This window comes from Salmo trutta, chromosome 21 (genome assembly GCF_901001165.1).
Source record: "Salmo trutta chromosome 21, fSalTru1.1, whole genome shotgun sequence".
NCBI lineage: Eukaryota > Metazoa > Chordata > Actinopteri > Salmoniformes > Salmonidae > Salmo > Salmo trutta.
The window spans coordinates 2,111,003-2,136,243 of NC_042977.1; the positions used below are offsets into that span (position 1 = coordinate 2,111,003).

General features: G+C 42.9%; 1 protein-coding gene and 1 long non-coding RNA gene across 3 annotated transcripts in view; both read left to right on the top strand.

Moving 5' to 3' along the window:
- Nucleotides 1–25,241, top strand: part of adcy8 (adenylate cyclase 8 (brain)) — a 280,096-nt gene that overhangs the window by 124,823 nt on the left and 130,032 nt on the right. For both annotated transcript variants that reach the window (XM_029703947.1, XM_029703948.1), the window contains exon 3: nucleotides 15,249–15,379. In XM_029703947.1, the coding sequence (XP_029559807.1) occupies nucleotides 15,249–15,379 (131 nt within the window). The remainder of the gene's footprint in view (nucleotides 1–15,248; nucleotides 15,380–25,241) is intronic.
- LOC115156514 (uncharacterized) lies at nucleotides 6,290–7,038 on the top strand. Its single transcript, XR_003868252.1, has 2 exons — nucleotides 6,290–6,710; nucleotides 6,883–7,038. It is a non-coding gene; the product is annotated as an uncharacterized LOC115156514 (long non-coding RNA).

A 25,241-nucleotide genomic window follows, 5' to 3' on the forward strand; every position in this document is an offset into this window, starting at 1 on the left:
GAGGTCCCGAGCAATGAGGACCTCGACCCGGTCCAGAAGCAAGAGCTCAGGGAGCTCGTTGATCGGAACACGGCTGTTTTCCTCGAGAAGCCGGGTCGCATGACCCTCATTGAACACCACATCCGTACCCGGCCCGGGGAAAGGGTACGAAAGAGGATTCCGGAGGCCTGAAGGGAGGCCGTGAAACAGGAAGTGGAGGCTATGCTGAGGATGGGGGTCGTGGAAGAGTCCCACAGTGCATGGTGCAGCCCAATCGTGCACAAACCGGACGGTAGCCACTGCTTCTGTAACGATTTCCGAGGGGGTGAACGACATCAGCTTGTTCGACGCATACCCCATGCCGAGGGTGGACGAGCTCATCGACCAATTGGGAAAGGCCCGGTACATCAGCACCCTTGACCTGACCAAAAGTTATTGGCAGGTACCTTTGGCAGCCTCCTCCCGGGAGAAGACGGCGTATTCGACACCAGACGGGTTGTATCAGTACCGGGTGCTCCCGTTCGGTCTCCACGGAGCCCCGCCCACATTCCAACGGCTGATGAACAGAGTCTTTCGACCCCACCAGCAGTACGCAGTGGCATATTTGGATGATATCATCATCTACAGCCAAGGTTGGGAAGAGCACCTGACGCGCCTCCAGGCGGTGCTGGACACGCTCAGACAAGCCAGGTTGACCGCAAACCCCAAGAAATGCAAGTTAGGGTTCGAGGAGGTGGAGTACCTGGTGTATTTGATTCGACGGGAGAACGTCAAGCCCCAGGAGAGGAAGGTTCACGCGGTGTGTGACTGGCCCGTTCCACGCACCAAGACACAGGTCAAGTCCTTCCTGGGACTGTCAGGATACTATAGCTGGTTTATCCCCAACTTTGCAGCTATAGATTCCCCCCTCACCGATCTAACCAGGGCCCGCCTCCCGAACACAATGAAATGGACGGACGAGACAGAAGCGGCGTTCAACAGTCTGAAGGAAGCGCTGTGCTCCCATCCGATTCTTGTAAAGCCCGATTTCCAGGTGCCGATGGTGGTCCAGACAGACGCATGTGATACGGGACTAGGGGCCGTTCTTTCCCAGGTACACAAGGGGGAGGAGCACCCCATGTACATCAGCCGAAAGCTGATGCCTAGGGAAAAGAAATACTCTATCGTTGAGAAAGAGTGTCTAGCGGTGAAGTGGGCGCTAGACACTCTCAAGTATTACCTGCTAGGTACCCACTTCACCCTGGTCACGGACCATGCTCCCCTGGTCTGGATGGCCAGGGGCAAGGACACAAACGATCAGGTCACCAGGTGGTTCTTGTCCCTTCAACGCTTCTCTTTCTCTGTTGTGCACAGGTCAGGGGCGAAGCATGGAAACGCGGATGCCCTATCGAGAAGGGAGACCTACGTTGCACTGATGACAGTCCCCTCCCCGACAGAGTGATAAATAGCATTTTATTTTAATTGCCGACTTCTAAGGCTGGTAACTCTTATGAACTTATCCTCTGCAGCAGAGGTAACTCTGTCTTCCTTTCCTATGGCGGTCCTCATGAGAGCCAGTTTCATCATTGCGCTTGATGGTTTATGCAACTGCACTTGAAGAAACTTTCAAAGTTCTTGAAATTTTCCGGATTGACTGACCTTCATGTCTTAAACTTGTTCTCAACTGGCATACCTGGTTAAATAAAAAAAATAAAGTAATGATGGACTGTCATTTCTCTTTGCTTATTTGAGCTGTTCTTGCCATAATATGGACTTGGTCTTCTACCAAATAGGGCTATCTTCTGTATGCCAACCCTACCTTGTCACAACACAACTGTCACGGCTGTTTAAAGGATCGGACCAAAGCGCAGAATAGTTGTAGTTCCACATATGTATTATTACCGTGAAACATTGCAATACACCAAATACTTGACACAACAAAATAACAAAACCATGACGCAGAGAGAAATACACACTACTCAAAAATTAACAACCCACAAACACAAGTGGAAAAACCCCCTACTTAAATATGGTCTCCAATTAGAGACGAGGACCGGCTGCCTCTAATTGGAGATCATCCAACAACCCCAACATAGAAATAGAATCCTAGAAAAACCACATAGAAACAGATAACAAGAAAACCACCCAAAACACCCCCTGTCACACTCTGACCTACTCTACTTTAGAAAATGACATCTTACAAGGGTCAGGACGTGACAACAACTAATTGGCTCGAACGCATTAAGGAAAGAAATTCCACAAATGAACTTTTAACAAGGTACACATGTTAATTGAAATGCATTCCAGGTGATTACCTCATGACACTGGTTGAGAGAATGCCACGAGTGTGCAAAGCTGTCATCAAGGCAAAGGTTGGCTACTTTGAATAATCTCAAATGTAAAATAAATGTTTAACACTTTTCTTTGGTTACTACATGATTCCATGTGTTATTTCATAGTTTTGATATCTTCACTATTATTCTATGATGTAGAAAATAGTAAAAATAAGGAAAAACCCTTGAATGAGTAGGTATGCCCAAACTTTTTACTGATATTGTATGTATGTGTATGTTTTATTGTACAGGGCGCTTTGAAAATGAGACCCAGGTCTCAATATATCTTCCCTGTTAAAATAAAAGTAAAAATTCAAAAACATACATTCCCCACCAGACACACCACTATGAGTTTCTTCATGGTACCCAAACCAAAAACAGATTTAATGCAGCATTCAGTTATGTATAGAGCCATGTCATCGTATAATGCTCTGCCACCAAATTTAGCTTTAAAAAACAGATAAACAACATATTGTATCACAGTGCCTCTCCTCCTCATTCTAAAGATCTAATTTAACTGTACTGTATATAAGAATATGAATATGTATATCGGAAAAGTTTGTAATTTTAAAAACATTTAAATGTTTTGGAATGGCCTAGTCAAAGCCCAAACCTCAATCCAATTGAGCGGAACCCATCCAACTTAAAGGAGCTGGAGCAGTTTTTCCTTGAATAATGGACAAATATCCCAGTGGCTAGATGTGCCAAGCTTATAGACATACCCCAAGAGATTTGCAGCTGTAATTGCTGCAAAAGGTGGCTCTACAAAGTATTGATTTTGGGGGGGGGGGGGGGGGGTGAATAGTTATGCACGCTCAACTTTTCAGTTTTTTTGTCTTATTTCTTTTTTGTTTCACAATAAAAAAAATATGTTGCATCTTCAAAGTGGTAGGCATGTTGTGTAAATCAAATGAGGCAAAGCCCCCAAAAAACAATTTTAATTCCAGGATGTAAGGCAACAAAATAGGAAAAATGCCAAGGGGGTGAATATTTTCGTAAGTCACTGTACATGGGTAGTAGCTAATGGGGATCCTAATAATTTAAACGAAACCATAGCTCTCTTTTCCATACCATCTCCCCTCCTCTTGTTCTCCCTCTCGTTCTCCCTCCTCTCGTTCTCCCTCCTCTCGTTCTCTCTTTGCCTCTCTCTCTTCGCCTCTCTGCAGGTGCTCTCTGTGTTGAGAGCTCTTTGCGACTACAGTAAAACACTCAGGCTATATCAGCAGTTTATGGCAACGCAAGTGGACACTGAGCTTTAGCACCTTTACTGGAAAGACTAAGACTGTATCAGTAGAGTTTATGGCAATTCAAGTTGATACTGAGTTTTAGAGAAAGGGACCCAGTAATCACCATGAGAGGAATACTTAATGTTTTAATATTGTGCTCCATTTTATCTTTGAATAGCCTTGTGTTAAAGTTCATCAAATGTGACACAGGTGCACTGCAAAGAATATGCTGTAATTTCCATCTCATAATTCAAAGAAGCATGGAGGAATGTCAAAGAACGTGGAGGATAATGTTGAGGGTGGGTGGAGAGAGTTGAAATAAAAAAAAATGTCAAGGTCACAGAGGATCATGTTGACGAGCTGAGAGATAGTTGAGAGCTCAGGGAAATGTTGCGTGCCCAAACAGTGGAATTGAGAGCAAGAAATTACATGTCGAGCACACACCTCCCTGCTCTGCTCTCACGTTACTAAAATATGATAGGCACACTTATTGACCAATCATAGTGCTGTTTTGTGTTGTAATGCCATTGATTGGCTAGCTAAATGGAAGGCAGGACCCATACAACGTGATGTTTACGTCCCCAGGTTAGTACCTAGCAACATGGTGGACTCCCAGGAAGTCGGTTCTTCTCAGGTAAGAGCTAGAAACATAATTCCATCTAATGCTATTTCAGTAGGTTTTTGATGATCTCATTATTTAAACATTTGCCAGTGGATACCTGTAATGGTACACTCAGTAATTTCCAGTTTAGCTATAAACCTTTTTCTGATGTGATGTCCTTCCTTTGGATTTCATCACTCAATTTTCTAGCAAATGTCTATCATATAGCTACTGTCACACATTGTATTCATCTTAGCTACTGTACTATCATCTGGCTTGCTATATTAGCCAGCTCTAGATACGAGTGCAAAATGTCTATTTTTATATTATCTATAAATATATTATCCATAAATTAGGTAGCTAGCTAGCTAGGTTGGAAACTCCTGGGGAAGAGCTGGCTAATCTAGTTTGCTAGCTAACTAACTCCCACCATCAGCTGAGTTCATTAATATAGCTAATGATAGGTTTCTAGAAAAGAAACAATATATTTGCTAGTTATATTTTAAAGGCTTAAGCACATAATACTCAGACAAAATTGTAGCAGATGCTCTTATCCAGAGCGACTTACAGGAGCAAATTAGGGTTAAGTGCTTTGCTCAAGTGAACATCAGATTTTTCACCTGGTCAGCTCAGGGATTCGACCAAACTAACTCAATGCTCTTAGATGCTAGGCTACCTGCCGCCCTAGATAGAAAAACAGGTAACTGCCAAAACAATGGAAAAGCTTGAGTAAATTAGGGAAACTAAGTATATTGAAAGCAGGTGCTTCTACACAGGTGTGGTTAATTAAGCAATTAACATCCCATCATGCTTAGGGTCATGTATAAAAATGCTGGGCAGGCCGTAGGATGCCCAGCATAGGATGACAATGTCCCAATCCACAGGGCATGGGTGCCTAAATGGTTTGATGAACATGAAAACGATGTAAACCATATGCCATGGCCGTCTCAGTCACCAGATCGCAACCCAATGTAACACTTATGTGGAGATTCTGGAACAGCGCTTTCCACCACCATCAACAAAACACCAAAGGATGGAATTACTCATGTAAGAATGGTGTCATATCCCTCCAATAGAGTTCAGACACTTTTAGAATCTATGCATCATTGAAGCTGTTCTGGCTCGTTGTGACCCAAGGCTCCATCAAGACACTTTATGTTGGTGTTTCCTTTATTTTTGCAATTACCTGTAGATCCACACATGTTATTGTCTATATGATGCAGAATTGTCATCTCATTCTTACTTAGTGATTTTGTTCTATAATACAAAAGTGGATGATTTCTGTCCCAGGTAGATGCAAAAATCTGTGAACTTTCGCAAGGAAGAAAAACGTGCAACAGAGTTCCGTCCCCTGGGACTAGGGTTGCAAAAATCCAGTAACTTTCCCAAAATCCCCAAGTTTTCCAGAAAACTCGGTTGGAATATTCCTGGAATAAGCAGGAACTCTGTAATCCTACAACTATGATTTCTGGAAAACCTGGGGATTTTGGGAAAGTTACTAGATTGTTGCAACCCTAGTCCCAGGGGACGGAACTCTGTGCACATTTTTTCTTCCTGCCCAGCACAGCCATCTAATTCAAATAATCATGGTCTTAAATTTAGTCCACAATTAGTTGAGTGAAGTGTTAGTAGAGTGCTGGAACAAAAACCTGTGGACTCCGGTTTAAAAAATCTGTCTCTGTCTTGACTACAATTGTCTAAATACAGGTACAACTTTCTTGCTAATCCATGCAGGTTTGTAATTTGATTTCCAAGGAGCCTGGTGGAGATAGATTCAACCATACTCCAAGGCAAGGCATTCCCCACCATCCACGTTAAGGCCTGCTACCAGCAGGAACATGGAGCACCCCATGTCAGTGTCATGATGGGACACATCACTCACAGTTGAGACCAGCACTGGACGGAGAGCATGTTGTGCTGTTAATGGCCTTGCTCAAGGGCCCAACAGTAGGGGAATATATTTAGGACATGAACCCAGCAGCCCTCCAGTTGACAGATCAATTCCCACCTTTTTGAGCTCCCAACCGATACTATTTGAAGAACTAATACTCAACTCATATGAGGAGTGGAGAAACCCTATGCACAATAAACCTGTCTACTGGAATAATCACAGAGACTGTGATTAGAGGGTTAGACAGGATGCCCTGGCCCAATGGGAGGACACGGGTGAGGGCTTAGGGGACAGAGTGGGTCAATTAGTTTAACATGGCCCAGTGCCCCGGATGGATGGAGTCAGACAGCGCAACACAATGCTTAGGGGACAGAGTGGGTCAGTTAGTTTAACAAGGCCCAGTGCCCCGGATGGATGGAGTCAGCTCAACACAATGCTAGCGCCACCCCCAACACACTCCTGAAATTGAAAACCATTGAGTTGCTGCGTCTTTTCCACATGCGTTTGTCTGATTTGAAGGCCCCCTTAGTCCTAAATAATCAACAATGTAATACTTTTTACATGTTAACTCTCTTGCTGTTTCTTTAAACCACACTCAGTACTTCTATCCATCCCTCTCCGGGTGCTACAGAGACAGAATATTTCAAGGACCTCCAGAGCCTTCTGACCAACTACCTGCGATCTCTCCAGAGCATGGAGAAGTAGGCTCTGCTCGTACTAGTATACTTATGGCACCTTCAATATTGATGTCTGTGTTATAAAGCATATAGTCAAGGGTCACTGGTTGGATTTACTTTACTCACTTCAAAACGTATGCTCTCTCCTCCCTCTAAAGATCTCCCAAACTAACATGCGTCTTTCCCCCGTCACCAGGTTAGTCTGCTGGGCCATGGAACTCTAGAGCAGCACATCAAAACATGCTACCCTGTTGTCAGCAGGCCGTTCCATGAGGAAGGATATAATGGTCAAGGCTTTCAATGGCTGAATTTGGGGGATGACTAAATGCAATAAAGCTGTGTCTAAACTATGCATGTCATTGTTTTTAAAATAGTTAGGTTAAAAAAGAATAACTTTTTCGTAGCCTGTTGGTCTTAACATTTTTACTAACTACTATGGTAATTTAAACAAACATTCAGACTGTATCAAGATAACAGTTATACAAATATATTCAAGTCGAATAAAAAACACATACCTTATTTACATAAGTATTCAGACCCTTTGCTATAAGACTCAAGTTGAGCTCCGGTGCATCCTGTTTCCATTAATCATCCATGACATGTTTCGACAACTTGATTGGAGTCCACCTGTGGTAAATTCCATTGATTGGATATGATTTGGAAAGACACACTATATACATATATATATATATATATAAGGTCACACAGTTGATAGTGCATGTCAGAGCAAAAACCAAGCCATGAGGTCGAAGGAAATGTCCATAGAATTCCAAGACAGGATTGTGTGGAGGCATAGATCTGGGGAAGGGTACCAAAAATGTCTTCAGTATTGAAGTTCCCCAAGAACACAGTGGCCTCCATCATTCTTAAATGGAAGAAGTTTGGAACCACCAAGACTCTTCCTAGAGCTGGCCGCCCGGCCGAGCTGAGCAATCGGGTGAGGGGAGCCTTGGTCTGCAAGGTGACCAGGAACCCAATGGTCACTCTGGCAGACCTCCAGAGTTCCTCTGTGGAGATTGGAGAACCTTCCAGAAGGACAACCATTTCTGCAGCACTCCATCAATCAGGCCTTTATGTTAGAGTTGCCAGACGGAAGCCACTCCTCAGTGGAGCTTGCCATATGGCACCTAAAGGACTCTCAGATCATGCGAAACAAGATTCTCTGGTCTGATGAAACCAAGATTGAACTCTTTGGCCTGAATGCCAAGCATCACGTCTGGAAGATACCTGGCAACATCCCCACGGTGAAGCATGGTGGTGGCAGCATCATGCTGTGAAAATGTTTCAGCGGCAGGGACTGGGAGACTAGTCAGGATTGAGGCAAAGACAAACGGTGCAAAGTACAGCGAGATCCTTGATGAAAACCTGCTCCAGAGTGCTCATGACCTCAGACTTGGGTGAAGGTTCACCTTCCAACAGGACAACAATCCTAAGCACACAGCCAAGACAACGCAGGAGTGGCTTCGGGACAAGTCTCTGAATGTCCTTGAGTTGCCCAGCCAGAGCCCGGACTTGAATCCGATCGTACATCTCTGGAGAGACCTGGAATTGGCTGTGCAGCATCGCTCCCCATCCAACCTGACAGAGCTTGAAAGGATCTGTGGAGGAGAATGGGAGAAACTCCCCAAATACAGGTGTGCCAAGCCTGTAGCTTCATACCAAAGAAGACTCAGTGCTGTAATCACTGCTTAAGGTGCTTCAACAATGTACTGAGTAAAGGGTCTGAATACTTATGTAAATGTGATATTTATGTTTTTTTTTATTTATTTATTTATTTCACCTTTATTTAACCAGGTAGGCAAGTTGAGAACAAGTTCTCATTTACAATTGCGACCTGGCCAAGATAAAGCAAAGCAGTTCGACAACATACAAAAACACAGAGTTACACATGGAGTAAAACAACATACAATCAATGATGCAGTAGAAAAAAATAAGACTATATACAATGTGAGCAAATGATGTGAGATAATGGAGGTAAAGGCAAAAAAATGCCATGGTGGCAAAGTAAATAAAGTATGGCAAGAAAAAACACTGGAATGGTAGATTTGTAGTTTGAAGAAAGTTAAAAGTTAAAATATAAATAATATGGTGCAAAGGAGCAAAATAAATAAAAACAAATAAATACAGTAGGGGAAAAGGTAGTAGTTTGGGCTCAATTAAAGATGGGCTATGTACAGGTGCAGAGATCTGTGAGCTGCTCTGACAGCTGGTGCTTAAAGCTAGTGAGGTAGATAAGTGTTTCCAGTTTTAGAGATTTTTGTAGTTCGTTCCAATCATTGGCAGCTGAGAACTGGAAGGAGAGACGACCAAAGGAGGAGTTGGCTTTAGGGGTGACCAGAGAGATATACCTGCTGGAGCGCGTGCTACAGGTGGGTGCTGCTATGGTGACCAGTGAGCGGAGATAAGGGGGGACTTTACCTAGCAGGGTCTTGTAGATGACCTGGAGCCAATGTGTTTGGCGACGATGATGAAGTGAAGGCCAGCCAACGAGAGCATACAGGTCGCAGTGGTGGGTTGTATATGGGGCTTTGGTGACAAAACGGATGGCACTGTGATAGACTGCATCCAGCTTGTTGAGTAGGGTATTGGAGGCTATTTTGTAAATGACATCGCCGAAGTCGAGGATTGGTAGGATGGTCAGTTTTACGAGGGTATGTTTGGCAGCATGAGTGAAGGATGCTTTGTTGCGAAATAGGAAGCCAATTCTAGATTTCACTTTGGATTGGAGATGATTGATGTGAGTCTGGAAGGAGAGTTTACAGTCTAACCAGACACCTAGGTATTTGTAGTTGTCCACAAATTCTAAGTTAGAACCGTCCAGAGAAGTTATGCTGGATGGGCGGGCAGGTGCAGGCAGCGATCGGTTGAAGAGCATGCATTTAGTTTTACTTGTGTTTAGGAGCAGTTGGAGACCACGGAAGGAGAGTTGAATGGCATTGAAGCTCGTCTGGAGGGTTGTTAACACAGTGTCCAAAGAAGGGCCAGAAGTATACAGAATGGTGTCGTCTGCGTAGAGGTGGATCAGAGATTCACCAGCAGCAAGAGCGACATCATTTATGTATACAGAGAAAAGAGTTGGCCCAAGAATTGAACCCTGTGGTACCCCCATAGAGACTGCCAGAGGTCCAGACAGTAGGCCCTCCGATTTGACACACTGAACTCTGTCAGAGAAGTAGTTGGTGAACCAGGCGACGCAATCGTTTGAGAAACCAAGGCTACTAAGTCTGCCGATGAGGATGTGGTGATTAACAGAGTCAAAAGCTTTGGCCAGGTCAATGAATACGGCAGCACAGTAATGTTTCTTATCGAAGGCGGTTACGATGTCGTTTAGGACCTTGAGCGTGGCTGAGGTGCACCCATGACCAGCTCTGAAACCAGATTGCATAGCGGAGAGGGTGCGGTGGGATTCAAAATAGTCGGTAATCTGTTTGTTGACTTGGCTTTCGAAGACCTTAGAAAGGCAGGGTAGGATGGATATAGGTCTGTAGCAACTTGGGTCAAGAGTGTCACCTCCTTTGAAGAGGGGGATGACAGCAGCTGCTTTCCAATCTATGGGAATCTCAGACGACACGAAAGAGAGGTTGAACAGGCTAGTAATAGGGGTTGCAATAATTTCGGCAGATAATTTTAGAAAGAAAGGGTCCAGATTGTCAAGCCCAGCTGATTTGTAGGGGTCCAGATTTTGCAGCTCTTTCAGAACATCAGCTGAATGGATTTGGGAGAAGGAGAAATGGGGGAGGCTTGGGCGAGTAGCTGTGGGGGGTGCAGTGCTGTTGAATGCAGTAGGGGTAGTTAGGTGGAAAGCATGGCCAGCCGTAGAAAAATGCTTATTGAAATTCTCAATTATAGTGGGCTTATCGGTGGTGACAGAGTTTCCTATCCTCAGTGCAGTGGGCAGTTGGGAGGAGGTGTTCTTATTCTCCATGGACTTTACAATGTCCCAGAACTTTTTAGAGTTGGAGTTGCACGAAGCAAATTTCTGTTTGAAAAAGCTAGCCTTGGCGTTTCTAACTGCCTGTGTGTATTGGTTTCTAACTTCCCTAAAAAGTTGCATATCGCGGGGGCAGTTCGATGCTAATGCAGAACGCCACAGGATATTTTTGTGTTGGTTAAGGGCAGTCAGGTCTGGGGAGAACCAAGGGCTATATCTGTTCCTGGTTCTAAATTTCTTGAAAGGGGCATGCTTATTTAAGATGGAGAGGAAGGCATTTAAAAAAAATAACCAGGCATCCTCTACTGACGGGATGAGGTCAATATCCTTCCAGGATACCAGGGCCAGGTCGATTAGAAAGGCTTGCTCGTTGAAATGTTTCAGGGAGCGTTTGACAGTGATGAGTGGAGGTCGTTTGACCGCTGACCCATTACGGGTGCAGGCAATGAGGCAGTGATCGCTGAGATCTTGGTTGAAAACAGCAGAGGTGTAATTAGAGGGCACATTGGTTAGGATGATATCTATGAGGGTGCCAGTGTTTTTATTTTTATTTTTAGTAAATTAGCAAACGATTCTTAACCTGTTTTTGCTTTGTCATTATGGGGTATTGTGTGTAGATTGCTGGAAAACAACGGTTTAATCAATTTTAGAATAAGGTTGTAATGTAAGAAAATGTGGAAAACGTCAAGGGGTCTGAATACTTTCCGAAGGCACTATACATAGTCACCTCCGTGACATACCATTCATCACCAAAGCCGTGTTAGCATTTACTGCTCATGTTGCTGAACAAGCCATTCCCTTTGTTAGTACCAATTATATAAAATGGGCAATTCACACACAATATTCAGTTCATAAGTATTGAGTGTAATACCTCTGCTGTGCAACAACAGCTTTCATACTGGTCTGTCAGCATGCTCCTTTCTAGTGATCTAACTCCCTCTCCACTTGAAATAACAACAAAAACAGGAATAACAATGTGCCTACTCAGTAACTTAACTAACTAATGAAACACTAATGTGTACAAGTCTATTCTTTATTACCACAAACCTCAGCCTCTTTGCTACTTTTTTCAGTTGCCAATTCATCAATAAACAGTCATAATGAACTTGTTTGGCAAAAAGTGTTCAAATATGTCGTTTTTCTTTTCTAAAATGAACTCACCTGATGGTGGAAGTTTGCTCTTACCAAGCAGTTTCAACTTAGCTAGGCTCATCCAACAGGCTTAAGCTGCAGTGAAACAGAGCCAATACCAGACCAGCCTGACCCAGACCATGAACCTATTGCATTTAAGCTAGCTAGCTACTGTACCTAATGACCTTTTTATCATCTTTATAGATAATAAATATATTTGTTTTCCCCTCGCATCTAGAGCTGCTTATTATAGCAAGCCAGCATGTCATTGTAGATTTGCGAGCACACAGAAATCATATTGCGTAGCACAGCTTTCAGCTGCTGCATTTTGAGAGAGCGCAGGCAAGTATACCATGAACAGGGAGATGCTGTGCTCGACACTTAATATCTTGCACTCAATTCCACTTTCTTAGCACGCAACATTTTTGTCTGAGCTTTTTGCTCTCTCTCAGCTCCTCAACATGATCCTCTGCACCCTCAAGACTTTTTATCTGAACTCTTACCTCTACCTGTGCTCACCATTATTTTCCACGCTCTCAACATGCATTGTTGTGCCTTCGAATTGTGAGAGGGAAATGACGCCATAAAAGAAGCACAATTTGCTAAGGTCTGTAGCATACACATGCTTTTAGAATGGTAACACGTTCAATGAACCACCAGTTTACATTGTGTTGTAAATGAATTGATGCAATGGCGCAAAGAAGCATTGAAAGAGAGTGACTCTGTTAAAACTGCTCTGTGACCCGCTAGCACCTCCCCTGTTAAGAGGGGAATGAGGCAACCTCATAGTTACACACAATAACTTTATTGCCATACACACACATAACAGACAGGGAATAGATGTGGGAAGAATGTGGTTCTGTAATACAGGAGATAAACAGTAATGAATAGGCTGCACACAATTAGCATAGCATGAGCATGAATCCAATACAATAGCACAGCAAGAGCACTGGTAAGGACTGTATAAATCAAGGCTAGACAAGCAGACATTTATTTGAATTTTTTTTATTGAACTAGGCAATTATCATTAACTACGAACAGTAAATAGTAAACACACAACAACAATAACAAGTTAAAACAATAATAACAACTCACTTTTGCACACACTCCATCCCACAAGTCCACTCAAGGAGTGAAGAGACACTGGCTTGCACAGTCAGAACAGCTGTCAGGTGTCCTGCCCCCTAACAACTTGCCCCTTAGCAACCTATTAGAGAGGCAGGTTTATGGTACCCCCTAGACTCTCAGGCTCCAGTCATGGGGGGTGGGGAGTGGAGTTCAGCTCAGGGTTGTGAGGTGCTGATAATAGTCACTGGCAGGGAATTCATAACAATCATTATTATTTTGCTATTTTCTTAGGCCTGTAGCAGAGAAATGCTTTTGGTTACACTTTCTAAGAAGCATTTGTTTATATTGCGTTATGAATTTAATAAAATCAAATTGTATTCATCACATACACATATTTAGCAGTTATTGCGGGTGTAGCGAAATGCTTATGTTCCTAACTCCAACAGTGCAATAGTATCTAGCAATACACACATATAAAAGTAAAATGGAGTAAAGAAATATATAAATATTAGGATGAGCAATGTCGGAGTGGCCATTGACTAAAATACAGTGGAATAGAATACAGTATATACATGTGAGATGAGTAAAGCAGTATGTAAACATTGTTAACGTGGCCAGTGATTCCATGTATATGTATATTGGGCAGCAGCCTCTAAGGTGCAGTGTTGTGTAGCCGGGTGGTAGCCAGCTAGTGATGGCTATTTAACAGTCTGATGGCCTTATTAAGATGGAAGTTGTTTTTCAGTCTCTCAGTCCCAACTTTGATGCACCTGTATTGACCTCGCATTTTAGATGATAGCGGGGTGAACAGGCCGTGGTTGATGTGCTTGATGATATTTTTGGCCTTACTGTGACATCGGTTGCTGTAGGTGTCCTGGAGGGCAGACAGTGTGCCCCCGGTGATGCGTTGGGCAGACCGTACCGCCCTCTGAAGAGCCCTGCGGTTGCGGGCGGTGCAGTTGCAGTACCAGGCGGTGATACAGCCCGACAGGATGCTCTGAATTGTGCATCTGTAAAGGCTTCTGATGGTCTTAGGGGCCAAGAAAAATGTATTCAGCCTCCTTAGGTTGAAGAGGCGCTGTTGCGCCTTTTTCACCACACTGTCTGTGTACCATTTCAGATCGTCAGTGATGTGTACGCTGAGGAACTAAGTTTTCCATCTTCTCCACTGCGGTCCCGTCAATGTGGATAGGGTTGTGCTCCCTCTGCTGTTTCCTGAACTTCACGATGAGCTACTTTATTTTGTTGATGAAGACGGAGAGGTTATTTTCCCGGCACCACTCCGCCAAGCCCTCACCTCCTCCCTGTAGGCTGTCTCGTCATTGTTGGTAATCAGGCCTACTACTGTTGTGTCATCTGCAAACTTGATGATTGAGTTGGAGGCGTGCATGGCCACGCAGTTGTGGGTGAACAGGGAGTGCAGGAGGGGGCTGATCACGCACCCTTGTGGGGCCCCAGTGTTGAGGGTCAGCGAAGTGGAGATGTTGTTTCTTACCTTCACCACTTGGACGCGGCCTGTCAGAAAGTCCAGGACCCTGTTGCATATGGCGGGGTTCAGACCAAGGGCCACAAGCTTGATGATGAGCTTGGAGGGTACTATGGTGTTGAAGGCGGAGCTGTAGTCAATGAACAGCATTCTTACATAGGTATTCCTCTTGTCCTGATGGGATAGGGCAGTGTGCAGTGCGATGGCGGTTGCATCGTCTGTGGACCTATTGGGGTGGTATGCAAATTGAAGTGGGTCTAGGGTGACAGGTAAGGTGGAGGTGATATGATCCTTAAATTAAAATATATCACGCCGTAGTGTGTTATAAGACTTGCTACAAGCATTCATAAAAGCTCAATGTCTCTTTTAATTGCATATAAATGCTATAAATCCATTAATCATAATGCATCACACACCTTTATCAACTTACATTATGAAAAATGGATGATGCATTTATAATGCATATATTTTTAAACATATATTAAAAGGCCATGGTTTTTATGAGAGCATACTTAAATGCATACATGCTTATAGCATTTATAAGGTGTGTGGCTATTAGATGTTTTTATTTTTTGTTTGGATGCTGTTTTTTTAAAAGGGAAATCAACAGTCGCTACATTTTTTTTCTTTACTTATAAATGAATGATATGCACCCATTAATTCTTGAAGAATATAACTTTTAAATACCTCATGATTGTAGTTCAACTCTTGTACCCTATCAAAATCCCAAATATAACCTTGTTTTACTCCAATGTTTGTAAACAAAGTAAATGTAAAGAAACACTGTATAGCCTAAAACCATGGTTAAAACTATAATTTTAACATCATGGATGGTCAGTCCCTGCATCTGTAGCTCTGTTTTAAATTTTTTTGAGTGGTTACATTTCTCCCCCGGTTATGCCCAAAAAGCTACATATATTTACCAGGATGCTCCTTTTCTTTACAGGAAAGGCTGGTGTTGTCCGTTTTACCCCGGTTTGTGGTATTGGAGATGATCAACGACATGACAAATGTGGATGACGAGCACCTCCAGCACCAGTTTCACAGAATCTATATCCATCGCTATGAGAATGTCAGGTAAGGCTGTGGCTATTTCGGCTTAAATTGGTGCTTTTCAACATTATGGGAATAGGTACGTTTTGGGCTGCACAACTACTCCACCACTACCACATATCTACAGTACAAAATCCATGTGTGCGTGTGTGTATAGTGCGTATGTTATCGTGTGTGTGTTTGCATGTGTCTGTGCCTATGTTTGTGTTGCTTCACAGTCCCTGCGGTTCCATAAGGTGTCTTTTTATCTGTTTTTTAAATCAAATTTTACTGCTTGCATCAGTTACTTGATGTGGAATAGAGTTCCATGTAGTCATGGATCTATGTAGTACTGTGCGCCTCCCATAGTCTGTTCTGGACTTGGGGACTGTGAAGAGACCTCTTGTGGCATGTCTTGTGGGGTAAGCACGGGTGTCCGATTTGTGTGCCAGTAGTTAAAATTAGCTCTATGTGTACATCCAAGGGCCAGCCGTGCTGTCCTGTTCTGAGCCAATTGCAATTTTCCTAAGTCCCTTTTTGTGGCACGTGACCACTTGACTAAACAGTAGTCCAGGTGCGACAAAACTAGGGCCTGCAGGACCTGCCTTGTTGATAGTGCTGTTAAGAAGGCAGAGCAGCGCCTCATTATGGACAGACTTCTCCCCATCTTAGCTACTGTTGTATCAATATAATTTGACCATGACAGTTTACAATCCAGAGTTACTCCAGCAGTTTAGTTTTATCTTGCTCAATTTCCACATTATTTATTACAAGATTTAGTTGAGGTTCAGGGTTTAGTGAATGATTTTTCCCAAAAACAATGCATTTATTTTTTGAAATGTTTAGTACTAATTTATTCCTTGCCACCCACTCTGAAACTAACTGCAACTCTTTGTTAAGTGTTGCAGTCATTTCAGTCGCTGTAGTAGCTGACATGTATAGTGTTGAGTCATCCTCATACATAGACACACTGGATTTACTCAAAAAAGTAAGGGGCCTAGACAGCTGCCCTGGTCAATTCTACCCTGTGGGCCCTGGTCAAATGTAGTGCACTACATAGGGTATAAGGGTGCCATTTGGGATATACAGTTGAAGTCGGAAGTTTACATACACCCTAGCCAAATACATTTAAATTCACAATTCCTTACATTTAATCCGAGTAAAAATTCCCTGTCTTAGGTCAGTTAGGATCACCACTATTTTATTTGTGATTTATTTCAACTTTTCTTTCCTTCATCACATTCCCAGTGGGTCAGAAGTTTACATACACTCAATTAGTATTTGGTAGCATTGCCTTTAAATTGATTAACTTGTGTCAAATGTTTTGGGTAGCTTTCCACAAGCTTCCCACAATAAGTTGGGTGAATTTTGTCCCATTCCTCCTGGCAGAGCTGGTGTAACTGAGACAGGTTTGCAGACCTTGCTCGCACACACTTTTTCAGTTCTGCCCACACATTTTCTGTAGGATTGAGGTCAGGGCTTTGTGAAGGCCACTCCAATACCTTAACTTTGTTGTCCTTAAGCCATTGTCCATTTGGAAGACCCATTTGAGACCAAGCTTTAACTTCCTGACTGATGTCTTGAGATGTTGCTTCAATATATCCACATAATTTTTCTTCCTCATGATGCCATCTATTTTGTGAAGTGCAGCAGTCCCTCCTGCAGCAAAGCACCCCTACAACATGATGCTGCCACCCCCGTGCTTCACGGTTGGGATGGTGTTCTTCGGCTTGCAAGCATCCCCCTTTTTCCTCCAAACATAACGATGGTCATTATGGCCAAAAACAGTTATATTTTTGTTTCATCAGACCAAGGGACATTTCTCCCAAAATTACGATCTTTGTCCCCATGTGCAGTTGCAAACCATAGTCTGGCTTTTTATGGCGGTTTTGGAGCAGTGGCTTCTTCCTTGCTGAGCGGCCTTTCAGGTTATGTCGATTTAGGACTCGTTTTACTGTGGATATAGATACTTTTGTACCTGTTTCCTCCAGCATCTTCACAAGGTCCTTTGCTGTTGTTCTGGGATTGATTTGCACTATTCGCACCACAGTACGTTCAACTCTAGGAGACAGAACACGTCTCCTTCCAGAGCGGTATGACGGCTGCGTGGTCCCATGGTGTTTATACTTGCGCACTATTGTTTGTACAGATGAACGTGGTATCTTCAGGCATTTGGAAATTGCTCCCAAGGATGAACCAGACTTGTGGAGGTCTACAATGTTTTTTCTGAGGTCTTGGCTGATTTCTTTTGATTTTCCCATGATGTCAAGCAAAGTTTGAAGGTAGGCCTTGAAATAGATCCACAGGTACACCTCCAATTGACTCAAATGATGTCAATTGGCCTATCAGAAGCTTCTAAAGCCATGATATACTTTTCTGGAATTTTCCAAGCTGTTTAAAGGCACAGTTAACTTAGTGTATGTAAACTTCTGTGTAAACCCACTGGAAATGTGATACAGTGAATTATAAGTGAAATAATCTGTCTGTAAACAATTGTTGGAAAATTACTTGTGTCATGCACAAAGTAGATGTCCTAACTGACTTGCCAAAACTATAGTTTGTTAACAAGAAATTTGTGGAGTGGTTGAAAAACGAGTTTTAATGACTCCAACCTAAGTGTATGTAAACTTCCGACTTCAACTGTAGACTAGGACAGCCGTTGTTCATCCTGAAAGTGTAAGAATGTCCTTAGGGACTGTGATGACAAGTGAATATCAGACGAGAAGGCCTATTTGGATCAAACTTCATTTCTTCCAAATCTTCATTCACATTTATTATTACGCTGCCCGCTGCATGTGCCCAACAATGCATCTCTTCCAGACGAACTCAATGCATATTCTGCACGCTTCGATAATAACAACACCGTACCATGCATGAGGTCCCGAAACGACCCAGAAGACTGGATGATCTCGCTCTCCGAGATCGACATGGTCTTTAATCAGGTCAACACTCGCAAGGCTGTGGGCTGGACGATATTCCATGGTGCATTCTCAGAGAATGCGCATATCAGCTGGCAGGCATATTCACAGTAATTTCCAAACTCTCTTTGTCCTAGTCTGTAATCCCCAAGTGTTTTAAGATTACTTCCATCATTCCTGTTCCCAAGAACTCAAATTCTTTATTTTGTAAACCGCCCCAAGAGATCCATAGACGACGCAATTTTATTTGCACCCACCTATATAAGAGGAATACTTGGTGAGAATGATGTTCATTGACTACAGCTCGGCATTCAACACCATCATCACCAAGCTTAGGACCCTGGCACTGAACACCTCCTTCTGCAACTGGATCCTGGACTTCCTGACAAGCCGATCCCAGGTAGTGAGGGTAGGACAACATCTCCTCCGCTGCACTGACCCTCAACATGGGGGCCCCACAGTGGTGTGTGCTTAGTCTCCTCCTGTACTCCTTGTTCACCCATGACTGCGTGGCCACGCATGGCTCCAACACTATCATCAAATTTGCTGACAACACAGCGGTGGTAGGCCTGATCACCGACGACGATGAGACAGCCTACAGGGAGGAGGTCAGCGACAGTGCCTTTTCCCCCTCAGGAGGCTGAAAAGGTTTGGTATGGGCCCTCAAATCCTCAAAAAGTTATACAGCTGCACTATTGAGAGCATTTTGACTGTCTGCATCACTGCTTGGTATGGCAACAGCACTGCCCTCGATCGCATGGCACTACGGAGGGTGATACTAACTCCCTGACATCCAGGAACTCTATATCAGGCGGTGTGAAAGGAAAGCCTCCAGCCACCCAACTCCAGCCACCCAAGCCATAGACTGTTATCTCTGCTTCCTCACGACAAGTGATACTGGTGCATCAAGTCTGACACGAACAGTTTCCTGAACAGATTCTATCCCCAAGCCATAAAACTGTTAAATAGCTAACAGAATGGCTACACGGACTATCTGAGTAGACCCTTGTACATAATTTGTATTTTTTGTACTGTCTCTATGCACACTCACATGACTCTACTCTCTCACTGACACAGCAAAACATGCACACACATTTATACTGACTCCATACACATACAGTCATCATTTATGCTGCTTCTACTCTGTTTATCATAAACTCAGAAAAAAAGAAATGTCCTCTCACTGTCAACTGTGTTTATTTTCAGCAAACTTAACATGTGTAAATATTTGTATGACCATAACAAGATTCAACAACTGAGACATGAACTGAACAAGTTCCACAGACATGTAACTAACAGAAATGGAATAATGTGTCCCTGAACAAAGGGGGGGGGTCAAAATCAAAAGTAACAGTCAGTATCTGGTATGGCCAGCAGCTGCATTAAGTACTGCAGCGCTTCTCCTCCTCATGGACTGCACCAGATTTGCCAGTTCTTGCTGTGAGATGTTACCCAACTCTTCCACCAAGGCACCTGCAAGTTCCCGGACATTTTTGGGGGGGGAATGGCCCTAGCCCTCAGCCTCCGATACAACAGGTCCCAGATGTGCTCAATGGGATTGAGATCCGGGCTCTTTGCTGGCCATGGCAGAACACTGACATTCCTGTCTTGCAGGAAATCACACACAGAACGAGCAGTATGGCTGGTGGCATTGCCTTCATGCTGAAGGGTCATGTCAGGATGAGCCTGCAGGAAGGGTATCACATGAGGGAGGAGGATGTCTTCCCTGTAACGCACAACGTTGAGATTGCCTGCAATGACAACAAGCTCAGTCTGATGATGCTGTGACACACCGCCCCAGACATTTTACATTTTACATTTACATTTTAGTCATTTAGCAGACGCTCTTATCCAGAGCGACTTACAGTAGTGAATACATACATTTCATACATTTCATTTTCATTTCATGCATTTTTTTTTTGTACTGGCCCCCCGTGGGAATCGAACCCACAACCCTGGCATTGCACACACCATGCTCTACCAACTGAGCCACAGACCATGACGGACACTACACCTTCAAATCGATCCCACTCCAGAGTACAGGCCTCGATGTAACGCTCATTCCTTCGACGATAAACACGAATCCGACCATCACCCCCGGTGAGACAAAACCACGACTCGTCAGTGAAGAGCACTTTTTGCCAGTCCTGTGTGGTCTGGTGACGGTGGGTTTGTGCCCATAGGCGACGTTGTTGCCGGTGATGTCTGGTGAGGACCTGCCTTACAACAGGCCTACAAGCTCTCAGTCTAGCCTCTCTCAGCCTATTGCGGACAGTCTGAGCACTGATGGAGGGATTGTGCATTCCTGGAGTAAACTCGGGCACCTGTCCCGCTGGTGTGATGTTCGGATGTACCAATCCTGTTATTACACATGGTTTGCCACTTTGAGAACTATCAGCTGTCCGTCCTGTCTCCCTGTAGCGCTGTCTCACAGTACGGACATTGCAATTTATTGCCCTGGCCACATCTACAGTCCTCATGACTTTTTTTGGGGATTTTTACGAATTATCTTTGAAAGACAGGGTCCTGAAAAAGGGACGTTTATTTTTTTGCTGAATTTATATCCTGATGCTTAGTCACCGTTCCCTTATACTGTACATACAGTGCCTTCAGAAAGTATTCAAACCCCTTGACTTACTCCACATTTTGTTGTGTTAAAGGCTGATTTCAAAATGGATTAAACATGTTTTTCTCTCACCCATCTACACACAATACATAATGACAAAGTGAAAACATGTTTTTAGAAATGCTTGCAATTGTATTGAAAATGAAATACATAAATATCTCATTTACATAAGAATACATGTTAAAATTACCTTTGGCAGCCAATACAACTGTGAGTCTATCAGGGTAACTCTTTACGAGCTTTGCAAACCTGGATTGTACAATATTTTTTCATGATTATTTTCAGAATTCTTCAAGTTCTGTCAAATTGGTTGTTGATCATCACTAGACAATCATTTTCAAGCCATGCCATAGATTTTTAATTTAAGTCAAAACTGTAATTCGGTCACTCAGGAACATTCACTGTCTTCTTCGTAAGCAACTCCATTTTAGATTTGGCCTTATGTTTTAGGTTATTGTCCTGTTGAAAGGTGAATTCATCTCCCAGTGTCTGGTGGAAAGCAGACTTTACCAGGTTTTCCGATAGGATTTTGCCTGTGTTTGGCGCCAATCAGTTGCTTTTTTATCCTGAAAAACTCCCCAGTTTACGAGATTACACCAAGCATACCCATAACATTATGCAGCCACCACTATGCTTGAAAATATGGAGTGGTACTCAGTAATGTGTTGTATTGGATTTGTCCCAAAAATTACAATTTGTCGGTCAGTGACAAAAAAAATCAGAATTTAATCCATTCTAAATACAGGCTGCACCTAGGGTTGCACATTTTGGGGAATATTCAGAGGTGGAAACTTTCCGTGGGAATTAACGTGAATATATGGGAATTAACGGAAATATATGCAAATTAATATTAACACCATTTAAATGTAGATGTTTTTTTGCATTGGATATATTTACCATATCACATGGAGACAGAAACATAAACCTTTTACCTTATCATAAGTAGACATAATTGCAAACGATGAAATTCTTCCAATAGAAATAAAACAAACAATTTAGTTAGAAATTGAACTTTAATTAAATGAGTTGACTCTTCATATGGGATGATTTCACTGAACAACAAAAGAAAGGGAATATTGAATGATCCCAATGATCCATCGCATCTCCCAAAAACATTTTCAACATACATCTGTAAAATGATGTATGTTTCCAAGCAAGGACCAGTTGCGCTCTGAGGCAGCTGATGTTGGTGGGATTTGGAGGATGATGGAGGCAACAGGGGAAAGAGCCTCAGATCCACAAAGTCCCTTCCACCAGGTGGCTGATGAGATATTTTTGCACGACTGCCATATTGCATCTCCATCCCAAAGCCCTTGCTTGGAAGTGTACTTCGCCAGACTGCTCACAACCTTGCCCTCATCCAGGCCAAGGTGGCGAGACACGGTAGTGATGACACCATAGGCCTTGTTGATCTCTGCACCAGATAGGATGCTCTTGCCAGCATACTTGGGGTCCAACATGTATACTGCGGCGTGAATGGGCTTCAGGCAGAAGTCTTCATGCTTTTTGATGTATTTCAGAACTGCAGTTTCCTCTGCTTGGAGCAACATTGAAGTGGGCAGGGCAGTACGGATTTCTTCTCTTACATCTGCAAGCAGAGTCTGAACATCAGACAGGACGGCATTGTCTCCCTCAATCCGTGCAATGGCTGCTGCTATAGGTTTCAGGAGTTTCAGGCTGCTTACCATTCTCTCACAAAATACATAATCCAGGAGGATCCTCTTGATGGGGCTGTCCATATCGGCAGACTGTGATATGGCCATTTCTTGGAGAGACTCCTTCCCCTCCAGGAGACTGTCAAACATGACGACAACACCACCCCAACAGGTGTTGCTGGGCAGCTTCAATGTGGTGCTCTTATTCTTCTCACTTTGCTTGGTGAGGTAGATTTCTGCTATAACTTGATGACCCTTCACATGCCTAACCATTTACTTGGCTCTCTTGTAGAGTGTATCCATTGTTTTCAGTGCCATGATGTCCTTGAGGAGTAGATTCAATGCATGAGCAGCACAGCCAATGGGTGTGATGTGAGGGTAGGACTCCTCCACTTTAGACCAAGCAGCCTTCATGTTCACAGCATTGTCTGTCACCAGTGCAAATACCTTCTGTGGTCCAAGGTCATTGATGAATGCCTTCAGCTCATCTGCAATGTAGAGACCGGTGTGTCTGTTGTCCCTTGTGTCTGTGCTCTTGTAGAATACTGGTTGAGGGGTGGAGATGATGTAGATAATTATTCCTTGCCCACAAACATTCCACCACCCATCAGAGATTGCAATACGATTTGCTTGACCTTCACTTGAACTCTGCTTAACTCCAGCAAATGAGTAAATAAAGCTTGTCTCTGGTTGGAGGGGTGTATGCTGGGCGAAGAACATTCAGCTATTTCTTCCAATACACATTGCCTGTGAGCATCAGAGATGAACCAGTTGCATGCACAGCTTGAGCAAGACATTTATCAGCATTTCTCTGACTACGTTCCTCCATTGAGTCAAAAAAACGTCTGATTCCAGGAGGACCATGAGCTGTTGCTATCGATAAGGTGTCTGATTCCTCATTTTCACCTCGAATAGAAGCAGAGGGACATTTGTCATCTGGCACTTGGCCAGATGATTTTGCATCTTTGTTGCATTCTTCACATATGATTTGGCACAGTATTTGCAAATGTACACAGCTTTTCCTTTTACATTAGCTGCAGTAAAATGTCTCCACACATCAGATACTGCCCGTGGCATTTTCCTGTAAAGATTAGAATTTTTTGGTAAAAAACAAACAAATACAATTCCATGTACAGATAAACAGTTAAGCAGTTAGATTAAACAACTCCTTTGTAAGATAAATGTTTTAAAATGAAACATGTATGGAAACAGGTGAATTCACACTCCTCAGTTAGCAGGCTCAAGCAAGCCAAAACCCACATGGTAGCAAAAACTAACTCGCAGAAATTGTTAACAAGTTAGAAATGATTTAAACACACTTTGTTGTAGGCAACTATTTACTAGTTAACAAAAAATCATGTATGTCATATCAAATATATTCACCCCACCCTGTAATCAAAACTTACCAGAAAGCATGTAGTCCTTGGCTCAGACAGTGTAGTAGTGTGGGCTCAATAGCATCTCATTAGTGTTCAAGATCTTGAGAATCAGCTGCACATGTGATGGAAGAATGCACTGTGCATGCAGAGGGTTGCAATTCCATTGAATTGGGGATAGTTTAACCAAAATATGCCACAAGACCTAGAATTGCCATATGTGTATCCCACAAAAAAGATTCACTGTTATAAGCTAACTTTTTGAACGAATTTAAGCAATATTCCCAAATTCCCATGGAACATTTCCGGAAAAATTCCGACCCTTTGCAACCCTAGCTGTAACAAAACAAAATGTGAAAAAAGTCAAGGGGTGTCAGTACTTTCTGAAAGCACTGCATCTAATTCTATCATTCCTGGATCCCTGCACATTGTAAATATGGTATTGGAACTGAACTACTCTTACTTTCTTATGTTCTTATTTCTTAATTGTATTTCTAATTTTTGCTCTACCTTATCTTATTTTTATTTTACATTGATATTGGTTACTGCATTGTTGGGTTGGAAGCTTGCAAGAATGGCATTTAACTGTACTTCTGTATTTCACATTAAAACTTCAAACTATCACTCACAATTTACGTAGAAATAGATGCCATTAAACAAGGACATATTTTGGAGAACTGCAGAATTTCATTGCCTACACTCTAACATTAACGATAATAATAAATGGTAAGATTTTGAACATTGTAAGGTCTGTGCCTTCTGCTCATATCCAGAAAAACAGTTATACAAATAGAGTTATGATTAACCAACCACCCTAATATCACCAGGTTATGTCACGGTATGAGTAGAACATTGTAGCATGTGTATCAGTTACAAATTTTACACTAAAGGGAAGAAAATGATTTCCTTATAGTTTTGGACCTTGTCTCTGTGTGAGTCTTAAATGCTCTGGGCCCTGCATTTGTCAAATGATTTAAAGTGGAAGTGACAGCATTTTAGCAACATTATATCTTATTAGAATCTGTTTATATACACCCCCAGGAAGAATATGACTCTTTTTTTTATTTTATTTTTTTTGTCAAGCGTACACTATAAATTTGTCATGACTCTCCTGTGAGGATTCGAAGATCAGGTTACAATGGATCATCGTCTACCAGATCCCTTTCACCCGCAGAGGGGAGGAGGGATTGATGTGGGGTGTTTTGTGACACCTCACGCCCGGTCATAAATTGTATGCAGCAGAGGACTCTTTCTGGTCTTTAGTAGTGGTGATTGGAATGTCTCTTTGTTACAGAGACATTTTGCCGCCCCAAAAACTCTAACGTCCAAAAG